Here is a 20012-nt window from a genome sequence, read left to right as displayed (position 1 = left end):
CACCAAAGCACACCAAGTTATATGTAATGGGAGTCCCAGACAGAAAAGATGAAAAGGGAGAGAAAAGTCTTTGAAGAAATAATGGCCTAATTTTTCTCAAATTGGATGAAAAACTATTTATCTACACATCCAAGAATTGCAACAAACCCAAGTAGGATAATCAAAATAAAAAAGAAAAGAAAAGAAACAAACAAAAAAAACCCAACACCTCGACACATCATAAACTGTTGCAAGACAAAGGGAAAATATTGAAAGCAGTGAGAAAAGCAATTTATCACATGTAAGGAAACCACCATAAGATTAAAGGTGATCTTTCATGAGAGATAACAGAGGCTAAAAGGTGGTAGGATGACATATTTAAAATACTGAAGGGGAAAAATTCTGTCAATCAATAATTTTATACCCAGCAAAACTTCACTTCAAAAACAGAGGTGAAATAAAAACATTGCCAGATATAAAAAGACAGGGAATTTGTTGCAAGCAGACCTGCCTCAAGGAAACACTAAAGAAAGATATTCAGGCAGAATAGAAATGACACTCGATAGATAATACCTTGATTCACATGAAAAAATAAAGAACAATGGAAAAGGTAAGTAAATACAAAGGAAAAAATATTTTTGTTTTTTCTTAACTGATTTAAAGAATAATTGCATAAAACAATATTGCAAAATGATTTCAACACATAAAACTGTAATATATATGACAATAATATCACAAAGAAGGGTGGAGGGAATGGAGCGATATTGGAGCAAAGTTTGTATCACTGGAATTAAGTTAGTGTTAATTTGAAGTAGATAGTGATAAGTAAATATGCATATTATAATCCCCAGAGGAATCATCAAGAAAAATAACTAAAATAAGTAGTAAAATTTCAACAAAGAAATTAAAATGTTTTACTAAAATTATGTATCTAGCACAAAAGAGGCAGTTAAAGAGGAGCATGGGAACAAAAAGGACAGGAAACCTAGGGCAAACAAATGGCAAAAGGATTAATAGGCATTAACACAGTAGAGGGAGTGGGGCAGAGAGAACAGTGCTTCAGGCAATGTGGAAAGATCAGAGATGAAAGAGTGTACTGTCTTTTGGCAATGAAAGGGAGCAGACCCGTCTCCATTGGCCTTAATGTGTCTTCAGATGAACTAGTATTTGGTTCCTTAAAATAGGTCTAAAAAAAGGGTATGCAAAATGTAATTACTTTATGAAGGTTGTCAGACTGAATATTGATTGGAAAATGAATGAAGAGAGGAAGAGACAGATGGTTTTCTCATTTTAATCACTATACTTATTATATACATTCAATAAAGCGGCTGATCATATATTTCTCAAAATTGTATCCATCAGAGTGGGTATTCACTTAATTCAAAGATTATTTCTCCCTTAAGGATAATGATCATATAAAAAGCATCACTGATGAAAACATTTCCCTCAGGGCTGTCCGCTTGCTCAGGCCAAAAGCAAGGACCGTGGTAGTTTGCTCTAATGGTTCTGGATACATAGAGGCTAGCAATTTTCACGGCATTTTGGGTAAGCTGAAAATATTGTTTTTTAAAGAAATATATGACAATGATAGAGGACACATCCTGCCTCAAAGGAGTTTCTGTCACTTCTTTTACTTTTGTCATAATGATACCTTTTCTGCATCAAAAATGTTAATCTGCATCTTGCATTAACTATAAACTGCTCACCTGCCCTTATTATTATAACATACCACTGATGTGAGGTCTGAGTAAATTTATTGCTGGTATTTTAACACAAAAGTGGGTGCTGATTTACTAAAATTGGAGTCTTTGCAGCATCACTAATATCGTTGGTGGCAGAAAGTAGCATGACTTTTAGTGGCCCACTTTTTTCCTTGACATGGGCAGTGGCTTTCTCATTCCTTTGCTTGATGACAGTATCATTGTCAGTATCATGACCACGCAGAGATTCTTTTGACATAGCTACTCTGAATGTAGAAGGAGAGTCCTGTTCACTACAAACTGCTGAAATAGTTGGTAAGGGTGCCCCCCAAAAGGCTAAAATTATTACCTTGCCGTAACATTTTCTACTGTTACCTACTTAATCCTTTAAATTACTTATGTTGATATCTGTATTACTACTCCATTTGATTCTACCTCTGAAAATTCCTTTTCAATTTTCCTTATTCTGACTGATCCTTCCATATCAATAATTCTCAGGTTTGTGCCCTATGACCACTTTCCTTTCATTATATTTATTTTCCCCCAGGGATGAGTCATTCCCATCAACATATTTTGGGCTGTTGACTTTCGAATCCGTTATCTTCAATTCCAGATTTCTTTCCTAAACCCCAAACGCATTTCTAACTACTTTCAGAGCATTTCAAAGTTGGGTGTCCTACAGAAACTTCATACACAAAGGTTAAAATGTGAACTCACTCTTTCTAAATCTCTAACTGCTTCTGATTAATAGTTCTTTCAGCTTAAAAAATGTTGGTTTCCTGGGATTTACACAGAATAAATTCCAAGTCCCCAGAATAACATACAAGGGCCTCCAGACCAAGATCATCACCCATCTCTACTGGATGGACGTCTTCATTTCTTCCTTACCTTTATTTTTCTTCATAAAGAATTACTTTTGTCTGTGTAACAGTCCTCTTTGGACCTTCGTCTTTGTTCATGCTGTTTTCTCCTACTTTCAGCCAGGTATACACCATGATTTTTTCTAGTTCTGCTCAAACATCATTATGTTGCCTTCTTCCTCCATTATTAACTGTTCTCCATGATGCCGCGTATCTTTACATCTTATTTTCTAAAAGTACCAAGAATTTATTACGTTTATTCATTTCTATCTAATACATTTATTTTGTGCAGGGACTATGTCTTACTCACATTACAAAATCTTAGAATCTAGCAAAAAGCCGTGGAGAACAGATGTGAAATAATTTTTTGCTGCATGAATAATGACTTCTGTGTGGTTTTATAATGTAGAGTAATATTTGGTTACTCTTCCTAATCATCAAAGACTCTAGGATATTTTATACTATATGGATAGTATTACCATGGTTTATGTTCCTATAATCTTTTTAGGATCCCATATCAAGCAAGAAAAGTTATTGACTACATTTTATATTGCAGCTGATCAAACATAGGCATATAAACTATATAAATTATCATAATTTGAACAATAAGCCTCTAATTTATATGGTGCACATACTAAGAGGGAAGAACTTTACATGCTTCCACTCCTTTTTCATTTTCCTGAAATTGCTTAGAAAAGATATCACAGGAAAGGTGCCAGTTATATTCTTAGGTTGGCAAGCGAGTCATTGTCTTACTGATTAACATTCTATTTTCAACTTGATGGCACATGTATGTTTGTGTATGCAAATTCACTTGTGGATGCCTGCACACATGCACACGCGCACACATACTCTCCCCCTAGAGAAAAGCAGACTAAGGAACCTTTAATTTTTTTTTACTTTTAAAGTTCAATAATAATACAAAACAGAGACTAATCATTAGAAAGATTATCTATTGTCCCCTTATTCCTCCATGTGGAAAGAGTACAGTCTTAACATACTTATCTAATATAGTCAACTGTTTCACAAGTCTCATAACAGTCTTCCAAATATTAATTGCATTTTTTTTCTGTTATACAGCATAATATTGCCATCCTGCTACTAAGGAAAACAGCCCACATTATTCATATTATGTACCTAAAATCTGTTAGGTCCAATTTCTCTTCTCCAGGCTGTAGAACTTCACTTGATAAGCCTTTCTGTTTCAGGATTACTTTCCAGTCTTTAAGTGATTTTTTGGTTCACCTCAGTATCATCTTTAGATGATAGGAAAAGAAACTAGATCTGGTATTCTAATAAATCTCTAGCTTCTACTTACTAAATCAGAAAGCTACATTAAGATGGTATTTGCAATATTCCTACTTATGCCTCCAAGTACTCTGTTTGGCTTTGGTCACTTTTCACTTCGAAAGCCTTCCTTTCTATTGGAAATTAAACCACATGCAAGACACAAAGGCTTCACTCCACTTTGAAACATACTTTTACTGCTTCAGAGTAGAGAAGGCTACATTCTAGACGACGAGCATTTCTTCCTGCTTTTTGAGCGACATCTCCACTCTTAGCTGGCCTGAAAACCCGACTGTGAACTATGAATGAAAATAATTCACTCAGATGGATACATATTTTGACAAGAATATTTTTTATTATTGAAAAATACACAAAGGTGAAAGGTTGCTGAGCAGCTCATTTTCCATAGTACAACAGCGTATTATAATAAAGAAGGAAATTTATCTGTTATATATGGTAGTTTACATTTCTAAGGCATTTAGGCTTAAGAGCACTAGGTCTTGCACACCTAGGTGCATTGTCTTGAGTTTAAATATACTGAGGCACACCAGGCAGGCAAAGGATTTGAAACTATACATTAAAACTTGTTCATGTATTTATGTCTCAGGATTTTATTCCCTACCCCCGTCATTCATTTATTCTTTCACATGAGTTCTGGAGTTGTTCATAGAACACTGGAAATTATCGACTCTTCAAGAGTTTGTTTACAATGACAACACCAATGGGACACATCAAACAGAACTATTCCATGGATACATTCTGTCTCTTACCAAAATGAGGCCCCAGTAAGAAAAACACTGATTTGCAAAGGCACAGTGGAGACAGGTTTAATGCATTAAATATAACATGAATCATTCACAATAACAAGTTTAGTGTTTCAGGGAACTTTTGTTAATACAACACAGTTGGTCACACAAAATACAAATGCTTCTGTTGATTTGTCTTGGCAACTCAGATACATCAACAGTGCTAACAGTTTAACAGCTTTGTTCTCATCTGACAGAAAATAATGGCAGCTCTGCAAGGCAAATGTTAAACCTGACCGTATGTATTTATTAGTTCCACAGTGTTTTGACAGATTATAGGAGATGGAACTCAGAGGATGCTGACACGCTCACCAAGGGCTTTCATTTCTGTTTCTTCAGCCTCAGGACTGTCACTGTGGCTAGCACTTGGATTGATCAGGTGTGCAGGGTACTGCAGCCCCTGCTCGCCTGCATACTGCTCCCACCTCAAGTCATCGCTTTCATGGGTAATGTAGCGCTCCCCGATTTTGCATTCCAGCTCTCGCAAATCTAACCAGGTCTGATAGTCCTGAAGAAGAAATTCCAAAATATTACCATAGAGATCATTACAACTCAACATGCTGTTTCATATGTTGTCAGTTTCCACAATCTATGAGTTACCCTTTTCCTTCTACTCTAACAGCACTGAATCTTTCATCATGCATCCTCAAATGACAGCATCAGCACCAAAACCATCCAATTTACCTAATCTTTGCAAATACATACTGTGTATATGATACCATGGATCAAAGAGTAGGCAATTAATGTTTGCAGTCAAGCAATCATGAATGCTGATATTCCTTTGAAATTCAATGCCTACAAATAATCCTTCAGTATTTCAGAGTATTATTTTTCTAAACTTGAAATTCAATCTGAAAATAATAAATATTTAAGAGAATAGAAGCAGATGAATATACTTTGTATTTGCCATGCATTTGTTCCATACATAATAACCTAGCATTTTAAAATATAGCTTCTAAATGAGTATAGTGCATGACCAGATGGGCATCTATTTGTACATTTTTCAGGATTACACATACAGATGCTTTTGAAATCTGGTCTTCTGATGTCTGTTATGATCCTTGGTTTATTTATTTATTTTTGGTTTTGGTTTTGGGTTTTGGGGTGTGTGTGTGTGTGTGTGTGTGTGTGTATCTCCTCTATCAAGTAATCCTGGTAGAAAAAAATGTTTAGAAACACTAAATTATTATTAAGTCTTATGAAGTTGCATACTTTGAGCAAACAAATTGATATTAGAATAATCACACTTTAAAAATTATTGCAAAAGATTTCTAAATATCAAAATCCTATAAATACTTAGAAGTTCATTCAGCTAAGAAAACTCAATGATTATTGTTTACCTGTAGCCAAGGGTGGCTCAAGGTCTTATCCACACTGTAGCGCTTTCTCATTTTTACTTGCAGCAAATTGTTGATAAGATCAATGGCTGAAAAAAGTTAAAAAAATTATCAGCAAAAATAGATGACAAATCTGGAACATATGCATAATTCATTTATAGTTTATTTCACATCTGCTATTTCACACAGTTAAATGCAGCATAGTGACAAGGAACTAGAACATAAAAAAAAATCCTCTTAAGAATTCTGAAACCTTGGCCTTCATTTTATTTTGGATACTAAAAAATAAATAAATAAATAAAGTTGGAAGTAATTGTGGAAGAAGTATTATCATTGTATGATATGCATTTCAATTTGTCTATGCTTTAATATATTTTTTAGTTTAGAAATTTTGTTTATATATACATCATTTAAATATATCTTACAATATGGGCAGGATAAAACTAATATTCAAGATAAAGTATTTACTAATTCTGTTATAAAACATGCTGAATATTTGAATACACACAATGGTTCACACAGTATTGAATTAAATGACAGACATCTGAACATCTTATTTGTATGGAAAAAATACAGCATAACATGGGTCATATCTCATGATAAACCTGGAGCCTGAAAACCATCAGCCCAAGAAGAAAACACTTTAGTTGCTTTTACTTTGCTTTTGCTTTTAAAAATAACGAATGTGTTGGAATTACATCAGCCATCGTAGACCTTCTAGAAAGTCAGATAGAAAGAAAACTATCTAACAAGAACTGTTCTCTGAGGGTTAGAACCACAGTCCCTCTGGCCTAGTACTCTGCTTGTGACTGGGATGCCTATGAGTGTAATTTACAAAGAAAAAGTAATACTTATTATTATCTAGTGTGAAAATCATCCTAGTTACCCACAGTACCATGTGATGGAGTTTTCACTCTCCTTTTCTGGACATTATATTTTCAGTATACATCATTAATAGTTTGTTATTTATTAAAGTCATTCTTTCACACTTTTCATTCTTGTAATAATTTCCATGTTTTATTTTAAATTTTAGCATTTTCTTCCTAAAAAGAGCTTCGTGAAATCTGCCAACCTAATGGAAGCATTTATATTTCAAAGAGCTGACTTTTGCCTTAACCTATTCTGGGCATTATATCTGAAAGTTGGCTCTTTCTACCAAAAATCTTAATCAAACAGGGAGCTGATAAATGAAAATGAAAATTAACTCCTCATCTTTCCCAATCACTAAGCCTTGAATCAGGCAGCTTTGAATCCACTTTTTGGTGTCCATCAACCTGCATGGACCTGAAGATACAGACTGTCACATAAGACTAGAGGAACAAAGACTGCTTCCTTGAATCAGAATCCTTCCTAGTATCAGGCAAAGAAAAGTGACTTCTACAGTCTTTCGGTAATTGAGAATTTTATCTCTATGATGCTAATATTCCAAGTATTTGCCTGCACTGAAGGGCTGTAGAATCAAACATCAAACAATTATTTGGAGAAATGAAATGTAACAACACACATTTAAATGTTGCCTATGCCTATACTCTTTTGCCTTACCTAGGATGCCTGAGGAAATACTGTACTTAGTACATTTTCATATTCCAAGCATGTGTTCTCAGAGAGCTTTTGAAAGTATAGTTCTCTCTGTGAACTGCATATAGGGCATGTGCTTTAAAATAGCCATTCACATGATTTACTCACTGGTGAGAAAAATGCACCTTCCATTCTTGCTGCTGTGAAGCCACATAGCAAAAATGGAGGACAAGGAGTGAAGGGAGAACTTATGTGCTATTGCAAGCATACTGCAAGCATTTCACTGCCCCAGACACTGCAGGAAATAAATTCATGTCAGCAATTCACTCATTCTGTTTTGAATTCTATAATTAGAAAGGTAGGAGTACAGTAACTCAACAAAATATCTGGTTTGTGCCCAAATGGGCCCCAGCAGTGAACCATACTGCATAATGGGGAGGGAAGTACTATCAGAGGGGAAATTAGAAGTGTCTGAAGGGAATGGAATAAGTGCAAATGAAAAAATTGTTCTGCTGAATGAAGCATGCAATCATTAGTCTGACTACACCACAGCACCCAACCCAAGTGACCTGAATAAGCACAACAAGGCAATGACAAGTATCTCCAAGAGAAAATGTTTAAGGATATGAGGAGAGAATTAGAGGAGATACATGTGTGTGTATAAGTAAGTGTGTGTGTGTGTGTGTGTGTGTGTAGTGTGTGTATGTATATACATATATTTTGTCGCTTTGGAAGCAAACAACAGAAATAATTCACTATTAAATGTTAGTGCCTGTATCTAAATGTTGGGACCATGGTGTTAGTGAGAAAATAGGTCCATCATTAGTAGTTGCGAATTCTGTTCTACTTGTTACTTTTCTGGAACTCTTAAAACATCCTTTTTATTAATCAAGTTGTATATAATCCAGCATTAATGATACCATCCAAAATGCATTTTACTAAACATTTTTGACAGTCTAGAGGTTTTTTCCCTTCCAATATTCTCTTCACTGGCCATGTCTACATTGCTATAATATTCATGTAATAAAATTTTCTTACATGTATTATGTATGTATAAATCATTTATTTATCTGTTCATTCACCAAATCCACCCTAAGTAATTACTGTTGGCAATTATTTATGGAATAAATAGCTAATGATCAAGCCCTGGCCCTGAAAAGTTCACAATCTAACTGCAAAGGCATGTGCATGCCCTTCCCCAAACCACAGATTATATCATGACACAACACACCATTTCGAATCTTGGACCTTTAATTAATATCCTACTAGAAGCAAAAAAAAAAAAGTGTTTTCTTTTTATAACTTACGTCGTTAGTCCTATTTATGTTTTAGATGCAATGGAGAACTTTATAACAATTCTTTACATCTTTGGGGACAGTGATTCATTCCCCTTAATCTCACCTCTATAGTTCCTTCAGCTCTTTCAGCCTCCTTAGTCTTCCTGTACACCTCGATTTTAATGTTCACTAGCTTTACTCAATGTCCCTGCTAAATTCAGTGATCATCACTGATCAACATTTTCCTCATTAGCTGCCAATTTGATTTATACACAAATATATTATTCATATAGCCTGGGATTGAGGGGTTTTCATTCTTTTTTAAAAAAAATTAGATTCCTGGGCCAGGCATAGTGACTCACGCTTGTAATCCCAGCCCTTTAGGAGGTCGAGGTGGGTGGATCACAAGGTCCAGAGTTTGAGACCAGCCTGGCCAATATGGTTAAACCCCGTCTCTACTAAAAATACAAAAATAGCCAGGTGTGGAGGCGCACACCTGTAATCCCAGCTACTCAGGAGGCTGAGGCAGAAGAATCACTTGAACCCGGGAGGCAGAGGTTGCAGCACTGAGCTGGGAACGTGCCACTGCACTCCAGTCTTGGCAACAGAGCGAGATTCCGTCTCAAAAAAAAAATTACATTCATATTCTTTAGTCCTTATAACAACACCCTGAAAGTAGTTATTATTTTAATCTCCATTTTATATAAAAGGAAAACTGGAAGCTTCAAAAGGCCATGTAACTTGGTCCAAGTCAGACAGGCAATACAGCTGAATTTGAAACCCAGGGGGACTGGACTTCAAAGCCTGTGCTCTTAAACACTGGCAGACTGCAACCATATTATACCATTAACTCATCATTATAAATGGACAATAATCTCAAAAATTAACTAAATTTTTAATTGTGACAGTCATGATAATTAAACCCTTAGTTATATTTCTGTCACACTTTTATGTGTTTGAATGCAAAGATGTGTGTATGTGTGTATGCATATCTTCGTGACCATAGCTCTGAATGTGATACGACACTCTCATGTCAGAGGGGTTAATTCTCCTAGCTTTCCGCCATGTCTACACCAAACAAGCCCATCTGTTATGTATTAACACAATTATTATAACTTTTTTCAGGGTAAGGCTTAAACATAGGGCTTTCTGACTCTATCACAGAACACTGCCAGACCTATTAATTATTGTTTGAGCAAGCCTTAAAAAGAGGCAATGCTTCCTCCTAGAAGTATTCCTATCTAGCTCATATTTATTATCTTCTCCAAAGGCTATTTCAGGCGATTTTTTTTTTTCAAATGCTTTACTGTCATTGAGACACATTGGTTCTTGGTAAGACTCACTCTACCAATCTGAAAATCCTACTTTTAAAAAAAGTGGAGTTATTCTGCAATAATACATTCTAAGTAAATTAACAGTGACAAATACTGTCAGTCATTTTCTTCTAAGAGCTAAATTTTGTTTTCTAAATATTTGCAAATCATCTATTTAATCATTCATTCATTCTAGAATTTTGTCAAGGATAAATACTAAGCTTCTTGTTGAAAAATTTCATAATCCATTCTTTCCCCCTTTTAGAAATTCAGACAACTCTAGCTTATCTTAAATGCCTTGGTATCTCTCATTTTATCCATGGTTTATTAAAAATTACAATGGCTCTAAGAGCACATCTGTTAGTTTCTTCAATATGCAGTATGTCCAGCTCTGAACATTTACCCATCTTATAGCTGCTATTGAGTGCACTTTTGTGATACTTCCATTTCTGGTAGGTGCCAGCTCCCAGCAGAGACTGCCATGTGTAATTTATCAAGTACAAAGACACTAAGACAAGAGAAAGGGGAAGCCAGTTGTAAAGGAGAAGTCAGTGTAGTAAAGCTGGAGAAGTCACAGCAGTCCCAGAAAAGAGCCAACAATCAGGGAAAGAAGCCCAACTGGAGTCTCAAATCCACTTGCAAAACTAAAATCAAAATTCAGAATTCAGATCTAGAGTGAATGTGGTAGGACATGCTTTTGGAACAGCAGGGGAGTAGGGGAGACAGATACGAAATTGGGCCATTCTATCAATTCCTCTCAAAAACAAAGTAAAGGAGAAAGGGAACATGGTCTAGTTGTGGGAGGGAGGGAAGTAAGGAGTGGAATAGAATAAAATGTCATAATCTGGCTGCAGATTAGGGTACTCATGCCCAAGCTGGGAAGGGTAGAAGAACGCCGAAACTCCAGTTTACTTGCAGCTCCGTAAGGAGTTGGGTCCTTTAGGAATCTGGAGCCTACGCAAAAGAGATACTGGAGGAAGAATGCCTCAGAAATTCTTGGTACCATGTACCTCCTATAAAAATAGCAAAAGGACTATATCCAAATACCTAGGTTTCTCGGGGTAAGATATATTGCAACATAGTGCGGTCTTTCAGTGGTTTCAGGCAATACGCAGGTGCCATTTAAACAGCAGAGATGGAACAACAGCCAAAGCAGTAGGGGAAATGAGAATCCTTTATTCTCTTGGGCTCCCTGTACCGTCTTCCCCACTTATGTGCTCAGTTTGAATACCCCCACCCCCACCACTTTTTTCCTGAAGGACACAGGAGTAAAATAGGCAGTGGTTAGTTCCTCCTTCTTTCTGCAGTAAATATGACACCAACCTTTTGAAAGAGTGGTATGATTGTTTTCTGATTATACCTGCTCATTTATTCTGGAGGGTGAGTCTTTCTGACATTATTCTGAGAATTTTATTCTCTTTATTCATGCTTAAGCTCAATCCTCTCCTTCCAGATTTTTAATACCTTGTCTTAAATCTAAAGTTTCTTAAATAGCCACATCCGGGCAATGTGGGAAGTCTTTTTTTTTTCTCTTCTTATGGAAAAATTTTAAACAATTATACGGTGCAAATTTACATTTTTAAATTGTCTCCTCATGAACAAAGAGTTTTGTGTTTTATAAAATGTCTCTAGCCATGAATTTACAATAATGTTCCCTACAAGTTAAAAAAAAAAGATATCTAGTGTTTGAAGTCTAATGTTTCTTTTTTTGCTACAATAAATTCTTGGCTAACATGGTTACTCTCCTTCTAACTTCCTGTACAGCATTTTTTCTCCTTGCCCTATCAGTTTAGAGACAAAAAATGTCAGGAAAGCAAAGAGAAAATTTTATCAAACATTCTCTTTTAGCAGAATGGGACTTTTGGCAGATATAAGGATAGCTGAAGTTCTGTGTAGCCTATTTGCTAGGTGCACAAGAACACCTGAACACAGACAAAATTAAATGCTATATGCAGGTGCTGAGGGCTTTATGTTTTAATATGAAAAGAAACATCCATCAGAATATGATATAGATTTCATTTTCTTCTAACAACAAAATTCAGAATTATATTTGAAGTTGCACAAACATTATTGCAGTCATTTTCTATTTTAAAGCAAATGCCAAGTATGTGAACACAACAGGTTCTTTGTATGTAGAAGGTAGATTTGCAGGTGTCACTGTTGTGGCTAAACTGGAGGGTATCCAAAGCTTGCAGAAAACCCTACAGAAAGATTCTAATTGAACATATTTAAATTCTTAATACGTTCCCCAGGTCATACCTTTCAATCATGTTCCACTTCCCATCTTATTTTCTTTTATTATTTCAATACATGCCTATCTCCCCACATTCTCATAATTAGATTTTAGCTCCTTTAAGCTCACACAGATTGGGTATTCATTTTTTGCATGTAAGTTTCATAAATCTTTAAAGTAAAATATATTTAAACCATAATACATTAGAAAAATGCTTGCTAAATAGCATTTGGTAGACCAAATATATTAATTAGAAATTTTTATAGCCATTTTCTTAACTCTTAAGTTTTAATACCCATATTGTATGCATATGGTTTGTATATTTTGGCTAAGAGTATTTCTGAATGATATGGCATCACAACTCTACAAAATATAACAGATCATAAGATCAGTGACTTTTTTTTTTAGAAAAACAGAATGATGCTGAGAGTAACTGCCATGTAGATTATGTTTATTTTACAATGTGTATTTTATAGGACGGAAATTACCTATGGAACCTCAAAGCTGATCTCTTTTGTCCAGACACAGTATTTTTTTCCCCAACTTCTCTCCATCCTAAATTATTCAGGTATATTTTCAAAAGAGAAACCAGATGAGAACAATATTCTGGTGACAGAGCCATCAAAATCAGCCTTCAACCTCCTTGCCTTCAGGCAAGTGTTTTCTCTTTCAGTTCTGCCTCACTGCCTGTCACAGTGTAGTGCTTAGTACTTCTCTCCCCTTGGTTTGCTTCATGCTGATGGGAAGTTGTGTGTTTATTTTAAAAATCGTTTTGCAGATAGATTCCTGGGGGAGAGATCCAAGATGGCCGCTTAGGAGGAACTCGGGAATGCAGCTCCGAGAGAAAGCACAGAGGGTGAGTGGACGCCGTATTTCCAGACTGATTTTTACTGCCCACAGACCAGGAGATTCACACGCAGAGAAGCCACACGGGTCGCCAGCGCCGCTGGCGCCGCTGGCTTGAACGGCGCAGCCGCTGGGCCGGCACCCTGAGGCAACGGCTCACTGTACAAAGTGAGAGAGTCTGAATCCCCTATAAGCCAGCAAGGGGAGCTGAAACGGGGAGCCAGGCCAGCGCCACGAATCTCAGAGCCGCGGCTTTAGCCAACGCAGCGGCTCCGGAGGCAGATCAGATGAGACGGTGTCCCCTCTTACCCAGCAAGAAGACCTGAAACACAACTGAAACCGGGACGGTCCAGCTCTGTGGAGGAGGGGCGTTCTCCATAGGCACCCTGCTGTTCTGTACCAAGGCAATCCGCCACTACAGAGACTCCGTCACTACAGGGGCGGGCCAACATAGCGGAAGCAGTTCTAACTACACCCAGAAGTTCACACGGAAGCTGGGTGGAGCCCACAGCAGCTTAGCGAAGCCTCTGCAACCTGAGTGTGACTAGGCTGCCACCTTGTGGGCAGGGAAAACAGCAACCGCACAGGGGAACATCATAAAACAGTAACTCCCTGGGACAAAACACCTCGGGGGAAGAGCAGGGGGTTTATGAGTTCTGCCACAGCAGACTTAAAATTACCAAAATCAGAAAGACAACAACTACAAAGTCAGCAGGTGGAAAAATCCACAAAGATGGGAAGAAACCAGCGCAAAAAGGATGAAAACACCCAAAACCAGAACACTTCTCCTCCTACAAGGGATCACAACTCCCCACCAGCAAGGGAACAAGACTGGACGGAGAATGAGTGTGATGAAATGACAGAATCAGCTTTCAGAAAGTGGATAATAAGAAACTTCCGTGAGCTAAAAGAACATGTTCTAACCCAATGCAAAGAAACTAAGAACCTTGAAAAAAGACTTGACGAAATGCTAACAAGAATGGACAACTTAGAGAGGAACATGAGCGAATTGATGGAGCTGAAAAACACAACACGAGAACTTCGTGAAGCATGCACAAGTTTCAACAGCCGAATTGACCAAGCAGAAGAAAGGATATCAGAGGTCGAAGATCAACTCAATGAAATAAAACGAGAAGGCAAGATTAGAGAAAACAGGGTAAAAAGGAATGAACAAAGTCAACAAGAAATATGGGACTATGTGAAAAGACCTAATCTACGTTTGATAGGTGTACCTGAATGTGACGAAGAGAATGCATCCAAGCTGGAAAATACTCTTCAGGATATTATCCAGGAAAACTTCCCCAACCTAACAAGGCAGGCCGAGATTCAAGTCCAGGAAATACAGAGAACACCACAAAGATACTCCTCTAGAAGAGCAACCCCAAGACACATAATCATCAGATTCACCAGGGTTGAAATGAAGGAGAAAATACTAAGGGCAGCCAGAGAGAAAGGTCGGGTTACCCACAAAGGGAAGCCCATCAGACTCACTGCAGATCTCTCAGCAGAAACCCTACAGGCCAGAAGAGAGTGGGGGCCGATATTCAACATCCTTAAGGAAAAGAACTTTCAACCCAGAATTTCGTATCCAGCCAAACTAAGCTTCATAAGTGAAGGAAAAATAAAATCCTTTGTGAACAAGCAAGAACTCAGAGAGTTCATCACCACCAGACCAGCTCTACAAGAGCTCCTGAAGGAGGCACTACACATAGAAAAGAACAACCAGTACCAGCCACTCCAAAAACACACGAAAAGGTAAAGAGCATCAACACAATGAAGAACCTGCATCAACCAAAGGGCAAAACAGCCACCTAGCACCAAAATGACAGGATTGAATTCACACATAACAATATTAACCCTAAATGTAAACGGACTAAATGCCCCAATCAAAAGACACAGACTGGCAAATTGGATAAAAAGCCAAAACCCATCAGTGTGCTGTATCCAGGAAACCCATCTCGCATGCAAGGATACACAAAGGCTCAAAATAAAGGGATGGAGGAAGATTTACCAAGCAAATGGAGAGCAAAAAAAAGCAGGAGTTGCAATTCTCATCTCTGATAAAATAGACTTTAAAGCAACAAAGATCAAAAGAGACAAAGAAGGACATTACATAATGGTAAAAGGATCAATGCAGCAAGAAGAGCTAACGATCCTAAATATATATGCACCTAATACAGGAGCACCCAGATACATAAGGCAAGTTCTTAAAGACTTACAAAGAGACTTAGACTCCCACACAATAATAGTGGGAGACTTCAACACACCACTGTCAATATTAGACAGATCAACGAGACAGAAAATTAATAAGGATATCCAGGACTTGAACTCAGACCTGGAACAAGCAAACCTAATAGACATTTACAGAACTCTCCACCCCAAATCCACAGAATATACATTCTTCTCAGCACCACATCACACCTACTCTAAAATTGACCACATAATTGGAAGTAAATCACTCCTCAGCAAATGCAAAAGAACGGAAACCATAACAAACAGTCTCTCAGACCACAGTGCAATCAAGTTAGAACTCAGAATTCAGAAACCAACCCAGAACCGCACAGCCTCATGGAAAATGAACAATTTTCTCCTGAATGTTGACTGGATAAACAATGAAATGAAGGCAGAAATAAAGACGTTCTTCGAAACCAACGAGAATGAAGACACCACATACCAGAATCTCTGGGACACATTTAAAGCAGTCTCTAGAGGAAAATATATAGCAATAAGTGCCCACATGAGAAGAAAGGAGAGATCTAAAATTGACACCCTATCGTCAAAATTGAAAGAGCTAGAGGAGCAAGATCAAAAAAACTCAAAACCTAGCAGAAGACAAGAAATAACTAAGATCAAAGCAGAATTGAAGGAGATAGAGACACGAAAAACCCTACAAAAAATCAATAAATCCAGGAGCTGGTTTTTTGAAAAGATCAACAAAATAGACAGACCACTAGCCAGACTAATAAAAAAGAAAAGAGAGAATAACCAAATAGATGCAATAAAAAATGACAAAGGGGATATCACCACAGATTCCACAGAAATTCAAACCATCATCAGAGATTATTACAAACAACTCTATGCACATAAATTAGAAAACCTGGAGGAAATGGATAAATTCCTGGACAGCTGCCTCCTGCCAAGCCTAAACCAGGAAGAAGTCGAAACCCTGAATAGACCAATAACAAGGTCTGAAGTCGAGGCAGCAATTAAGAGCCTACCACCCAAAAAAAGCCCAGGCCCAGATGGGTTCACAGCCGAATTCTACCAGACATACAAAGAGGAACTGATACCATTCCTACTGAAACTATTCCAAATAATCCAAAAAGAGGGAATCCTTCCCAAATCATTTTATGAGACCAACATCATCCTAATACCAAAACCTGGCAGAGACTCAACAAGAAAAGAAAACTACAGGCCAATATCCATGATGAACATAGATGCAAAAATCTTCAATAAAATAATGGCAAGCCGATTACAACAGCACATCAAAAAGCTTATCCACCATGATCAAGTAGGATTCATCCCGGGGATGCAAGGCTGGTTCAATATACGCAAGTCTATAAATGTAATTCACCACATAAACAGAACCAAAGACAAAAACCACATGATTATCTCAATTGATGCAGAGAAGGCCTTCGACAAAATTCAACAGCCCTTTATGCTAAAAACCCTCAATAAACTAGGTATCGATGGAACGTATCTCAAAATAATAAAAGCTATTTATGACAAACCGACAGCCAATATCATACTGAACGGGCAAAAACTGGAAGCATTCCCTTTGAAATCTGGCACTAGACAAGGATGCCCTCTCTCACCACTCCTATTCAATATAGTACTGGAAGTTCTAGCCAGAGCAATCAGGCAAGAAAAAGAAATAAAGGGTATTCAATTAGGAAAGGAGGAAGTCAAATTGTCTCTATTTGCAGACGACATGATTGTATATCTAGAAGACCCCCTCATCTCAGCCCAAAAGCTCCTGAAACTGATAAGCAACTTCAGCAAAGTCTCAGGATACAAAATCAATGTGCAAAAATCACAAGCGTTCCTATACACCAATAACAGACTTAAAGAGAGCCAAATCAAGAACGAACTGCCATTCACAATTGCTACAAAGAGAATAAAATACCTAGGAATACAACTAACAAGGAATGTAAAGGACCTCTTCAAGGAGAACTACAAATCACTGCTCAACGAAATAAGAGAGGACACAAACAGATGGAGAAACATTCCATGTTCATGGTTAGGAAGAATTAATATCGTGAAAATGGCCATACTGCCCAAAGTAATATACAGATTCAATGCTATCCCCATCAAGCTACCAATGACCTTCTTCACAGAACTGGAAAAAACCACCTTAAACTTCATATGGAACCAAAAGAGAGCCCGCATAGCCAAGTCAATTCTAAGCAAAAAGAACAAAGCAGGAGGCATCACACTACCAGACATCAAACTCTACTACAAGGCTACAGTAATCAAAACAGCATGGTACTGGTACCAAAACAGAGATATAGACCAATGGAACAGAACAGAGGCATCGGAGGCAACACAACATATCTACAACCACCTGATCTTTGACAAACCTGATAAAAACAAGCAATGGGGAAAGGATTCCCTGTTCAATAAGTGGTGTTGGGAAAACTGGCTAGCCATATGCAGAAAGCAGAAAATGGACCCCTTCCTGACACCTTACACTAAAATTGACTCCAGATGGATTAAAGACTTAAACATAAGACCTAACACCATAAAAACACTAGAAGGAAACCTAGGCAAAACCATTCAGGACATAGGCGTAGGCAAGGACTTCATGACCAAAACACCAAAAGCACTGGCAACAAAAGCCAAAATAGACAAATGGGACCTAATCAAACTCCACAGCTTCTGCACAGCAAAAGAAACAGTCAATAGAGTGAATCGGCAACCAACAGAATGGGAAAAAATTTTTGCAGCCTACCCATCTGACAAAGGGCTGATATCCAGAATTTACAATGAACTAAAAAAGATTTACAAGAAAAAAACAAACAAGCCCATTCAAAAGTGGGCGAAGGACATGAACAGATACTTTACAAAAGAAGACATACATGAGGCCAACAAGCATATGAAAAAATGCTCATCATCACTGGCCATTAGAGAAATGCAAATCAAAACTACATTGAGATACCATCTCACACCAGTTAGAATGGCAATCATTAAAAAATCTGGAGACAACAGATGCTGGAGAGGATGTGGAGAAATAGGAACACTTTTACACTGTTGGTGGGAGTGTAAATTAGTTCAACCATTGTGGAAAACAGTGTGGCGATTCCTCAAGGACCTAGAAATAGAAATTCCATTTGACCCAGCAATCCCATTACTGGGCATATATCCAGAGGATTATAAATCGTTCTACTATAAGGACACATGCACACGAATGTTCATTGCAGCACAGTTTACAATAGCAAAGACCTGGAACCAACCCAAATGCCCATCGATGATAGACTGGACAGGAAAAATGTGGCACATATACACCATGGAATATTATGCAGCCATTAAAAACGAGGAGTTCGCGTCCTTTGTAGGGACATGGATGAACCTGGAAACCATCATTCTCAGCAAACTGACACAAGAACACAAAATCAAACACCACATGTTCTCACTCATAGGCGGGTGTTGAACAAGGAGAACACATGGACACAGGGAGGGGAGCACTATACATGGGGGTCTGTTGTGGGGGAGTGGGGGGGACAGTGGGGGGGTGGGGAATTGGGGAGGGATAGCATGGGGAGAAATGCCAGATATGGGTGAAGGGGAGGAAGGCAGCAAATCACACTGCCACGTATGCACCTAAGCAACAACCTTGCATGTTTTTCACATGTACCCCAAAACCTAAAATGCAATAAAAAAAAAAAAAAAAAAAAAAAAAAAAAAAAAAAAAAAAAAAAAAGAGATAGATTCCTGCTAAAAAAAAAAAAAAAAAAAAAAAAAAAAAAAAAAAAAAAAAAAAAAAATCGTTTTGCAACCCTTCACATTCCAGCTCTCAACCCAGCATGCTGTTGCTCAGCAACACTAACTGGGACGCTCCTCTCAGGGGCTGAAACCAGAGGCTGCCGGCAGCAAACAAGGCCACTGGAAATCATCATCTCACTCGCTCCTGAATCAATTACTGGAATCCAGTGAAGTGCAAGACCTTTAGAGACGCGACTGGGCATCTTTCCTTTTTCAGTTCTTTCCTCTGTAGAAAGTTATTCTATCAATGGTTACTTCTTTGCTTTTTATCCAATTTCATTTCCTTCTGAAAACTGGAGATATGATCTTGGAAATTATAAATTGCTTAAACACAAGCATACAGCAGCCTCCAAACTGAAGCCCAATTGATTCAAAATTTAAAGTAGAAATCAAAATATATTTATTTTTTTCTGATCATGTTAATATTGGACTTTTTTTCATTTTAGTGTACAGTTAATTTAATGGACTATACACAAATCCTTTGGAAAGTTTTATTTTTAAATATTGATACTCAAACCAAAGGTCAAGTGAAAATCTTTAGGAGAGGATATCAATATTTGTAGAAGCACCTCAGGTGTGTGCAGCTGCAGTTTGACTCCAATGACTGTGCTAGGTAGTGCTTCTTCGACTTTTATATACATATGAAAAATAGTTAAGAGATATTTAACTGAAGATTCTGATTTCGTAGTTCTGAGGTCGGGCCTGATAGCCTGTATTTTAATGGCAGCTAGGAAATCCAATATAGCTGAACTTTAGACCACATTTTGAGTAGCAAGGAGCTAGAGGTATGAGAACATTGAAAGTGGTTAAAAACTGGCTTAATATTGCCCAAAAAGTCCCTGAGTAGATGGAAATAAATATACAGAAAGGTATC

General features: G+C 37.5%; 1 protein-coding gene across 10 annotated transcripts in view; it reads right to left on the bottom strand.

Moving 5' to 3' along the window:
- Positions 1-4161: 4161 nt before the first annotated feature.
- PRKD1 (protein kinase D1) overlaps positions 4162-20012 on the bottom strand; it is a 352406-nt gene continuing 336555 nt past the window's right edge. For 5 of the 10 annotated variants that reach the window (XM_064374710.1, XM_064374708.1, XM_064374709.1 and 2 more), the window contains 2 exons: positions 5973-6058; positions 4166-5140 (listed from right to left, as the gene is read on the bottom strand). In XM_064374710.1, the coding sequence (XP_064230780.1) occupies positions 4922-5140; positions 5973-6058 (305 nt within the window). In that variant the 3' untranslated portion in view covers positions 4166-4921. Of the gene's footprint in view, positions 5141-5971; positions 6059-20012 lie in introns of those variants that run through there. The other 5 variants (XM_021674897.2, XM_064374707.1, XR_010342022.1 and 2 more) reach the window with 4 other exon arrangements.

The sequence above is a fragment of the Aotus nancymaae genome, unplaced genomic scaffold (assembly GCF_030222135.1).
Source record: "Aotus nancymaae isolate 86718 unplaced genomic scaffold, 86718_ANA_hifiasm-v0.15.2.pri h1tg000011l, whole genome shotgun sequence".
Taxonomy (NCBI): domain Eukaryota; kingdom Metazoa; phylum Chordata; class Mammalia; order Primates; family Aotidae; genus Aotus; species Aotus nancymaae.
Note: the sequence above shows the minus strand (reverse complement) of the source record. Positions and strands in the feature narration are given on the sequence as shown.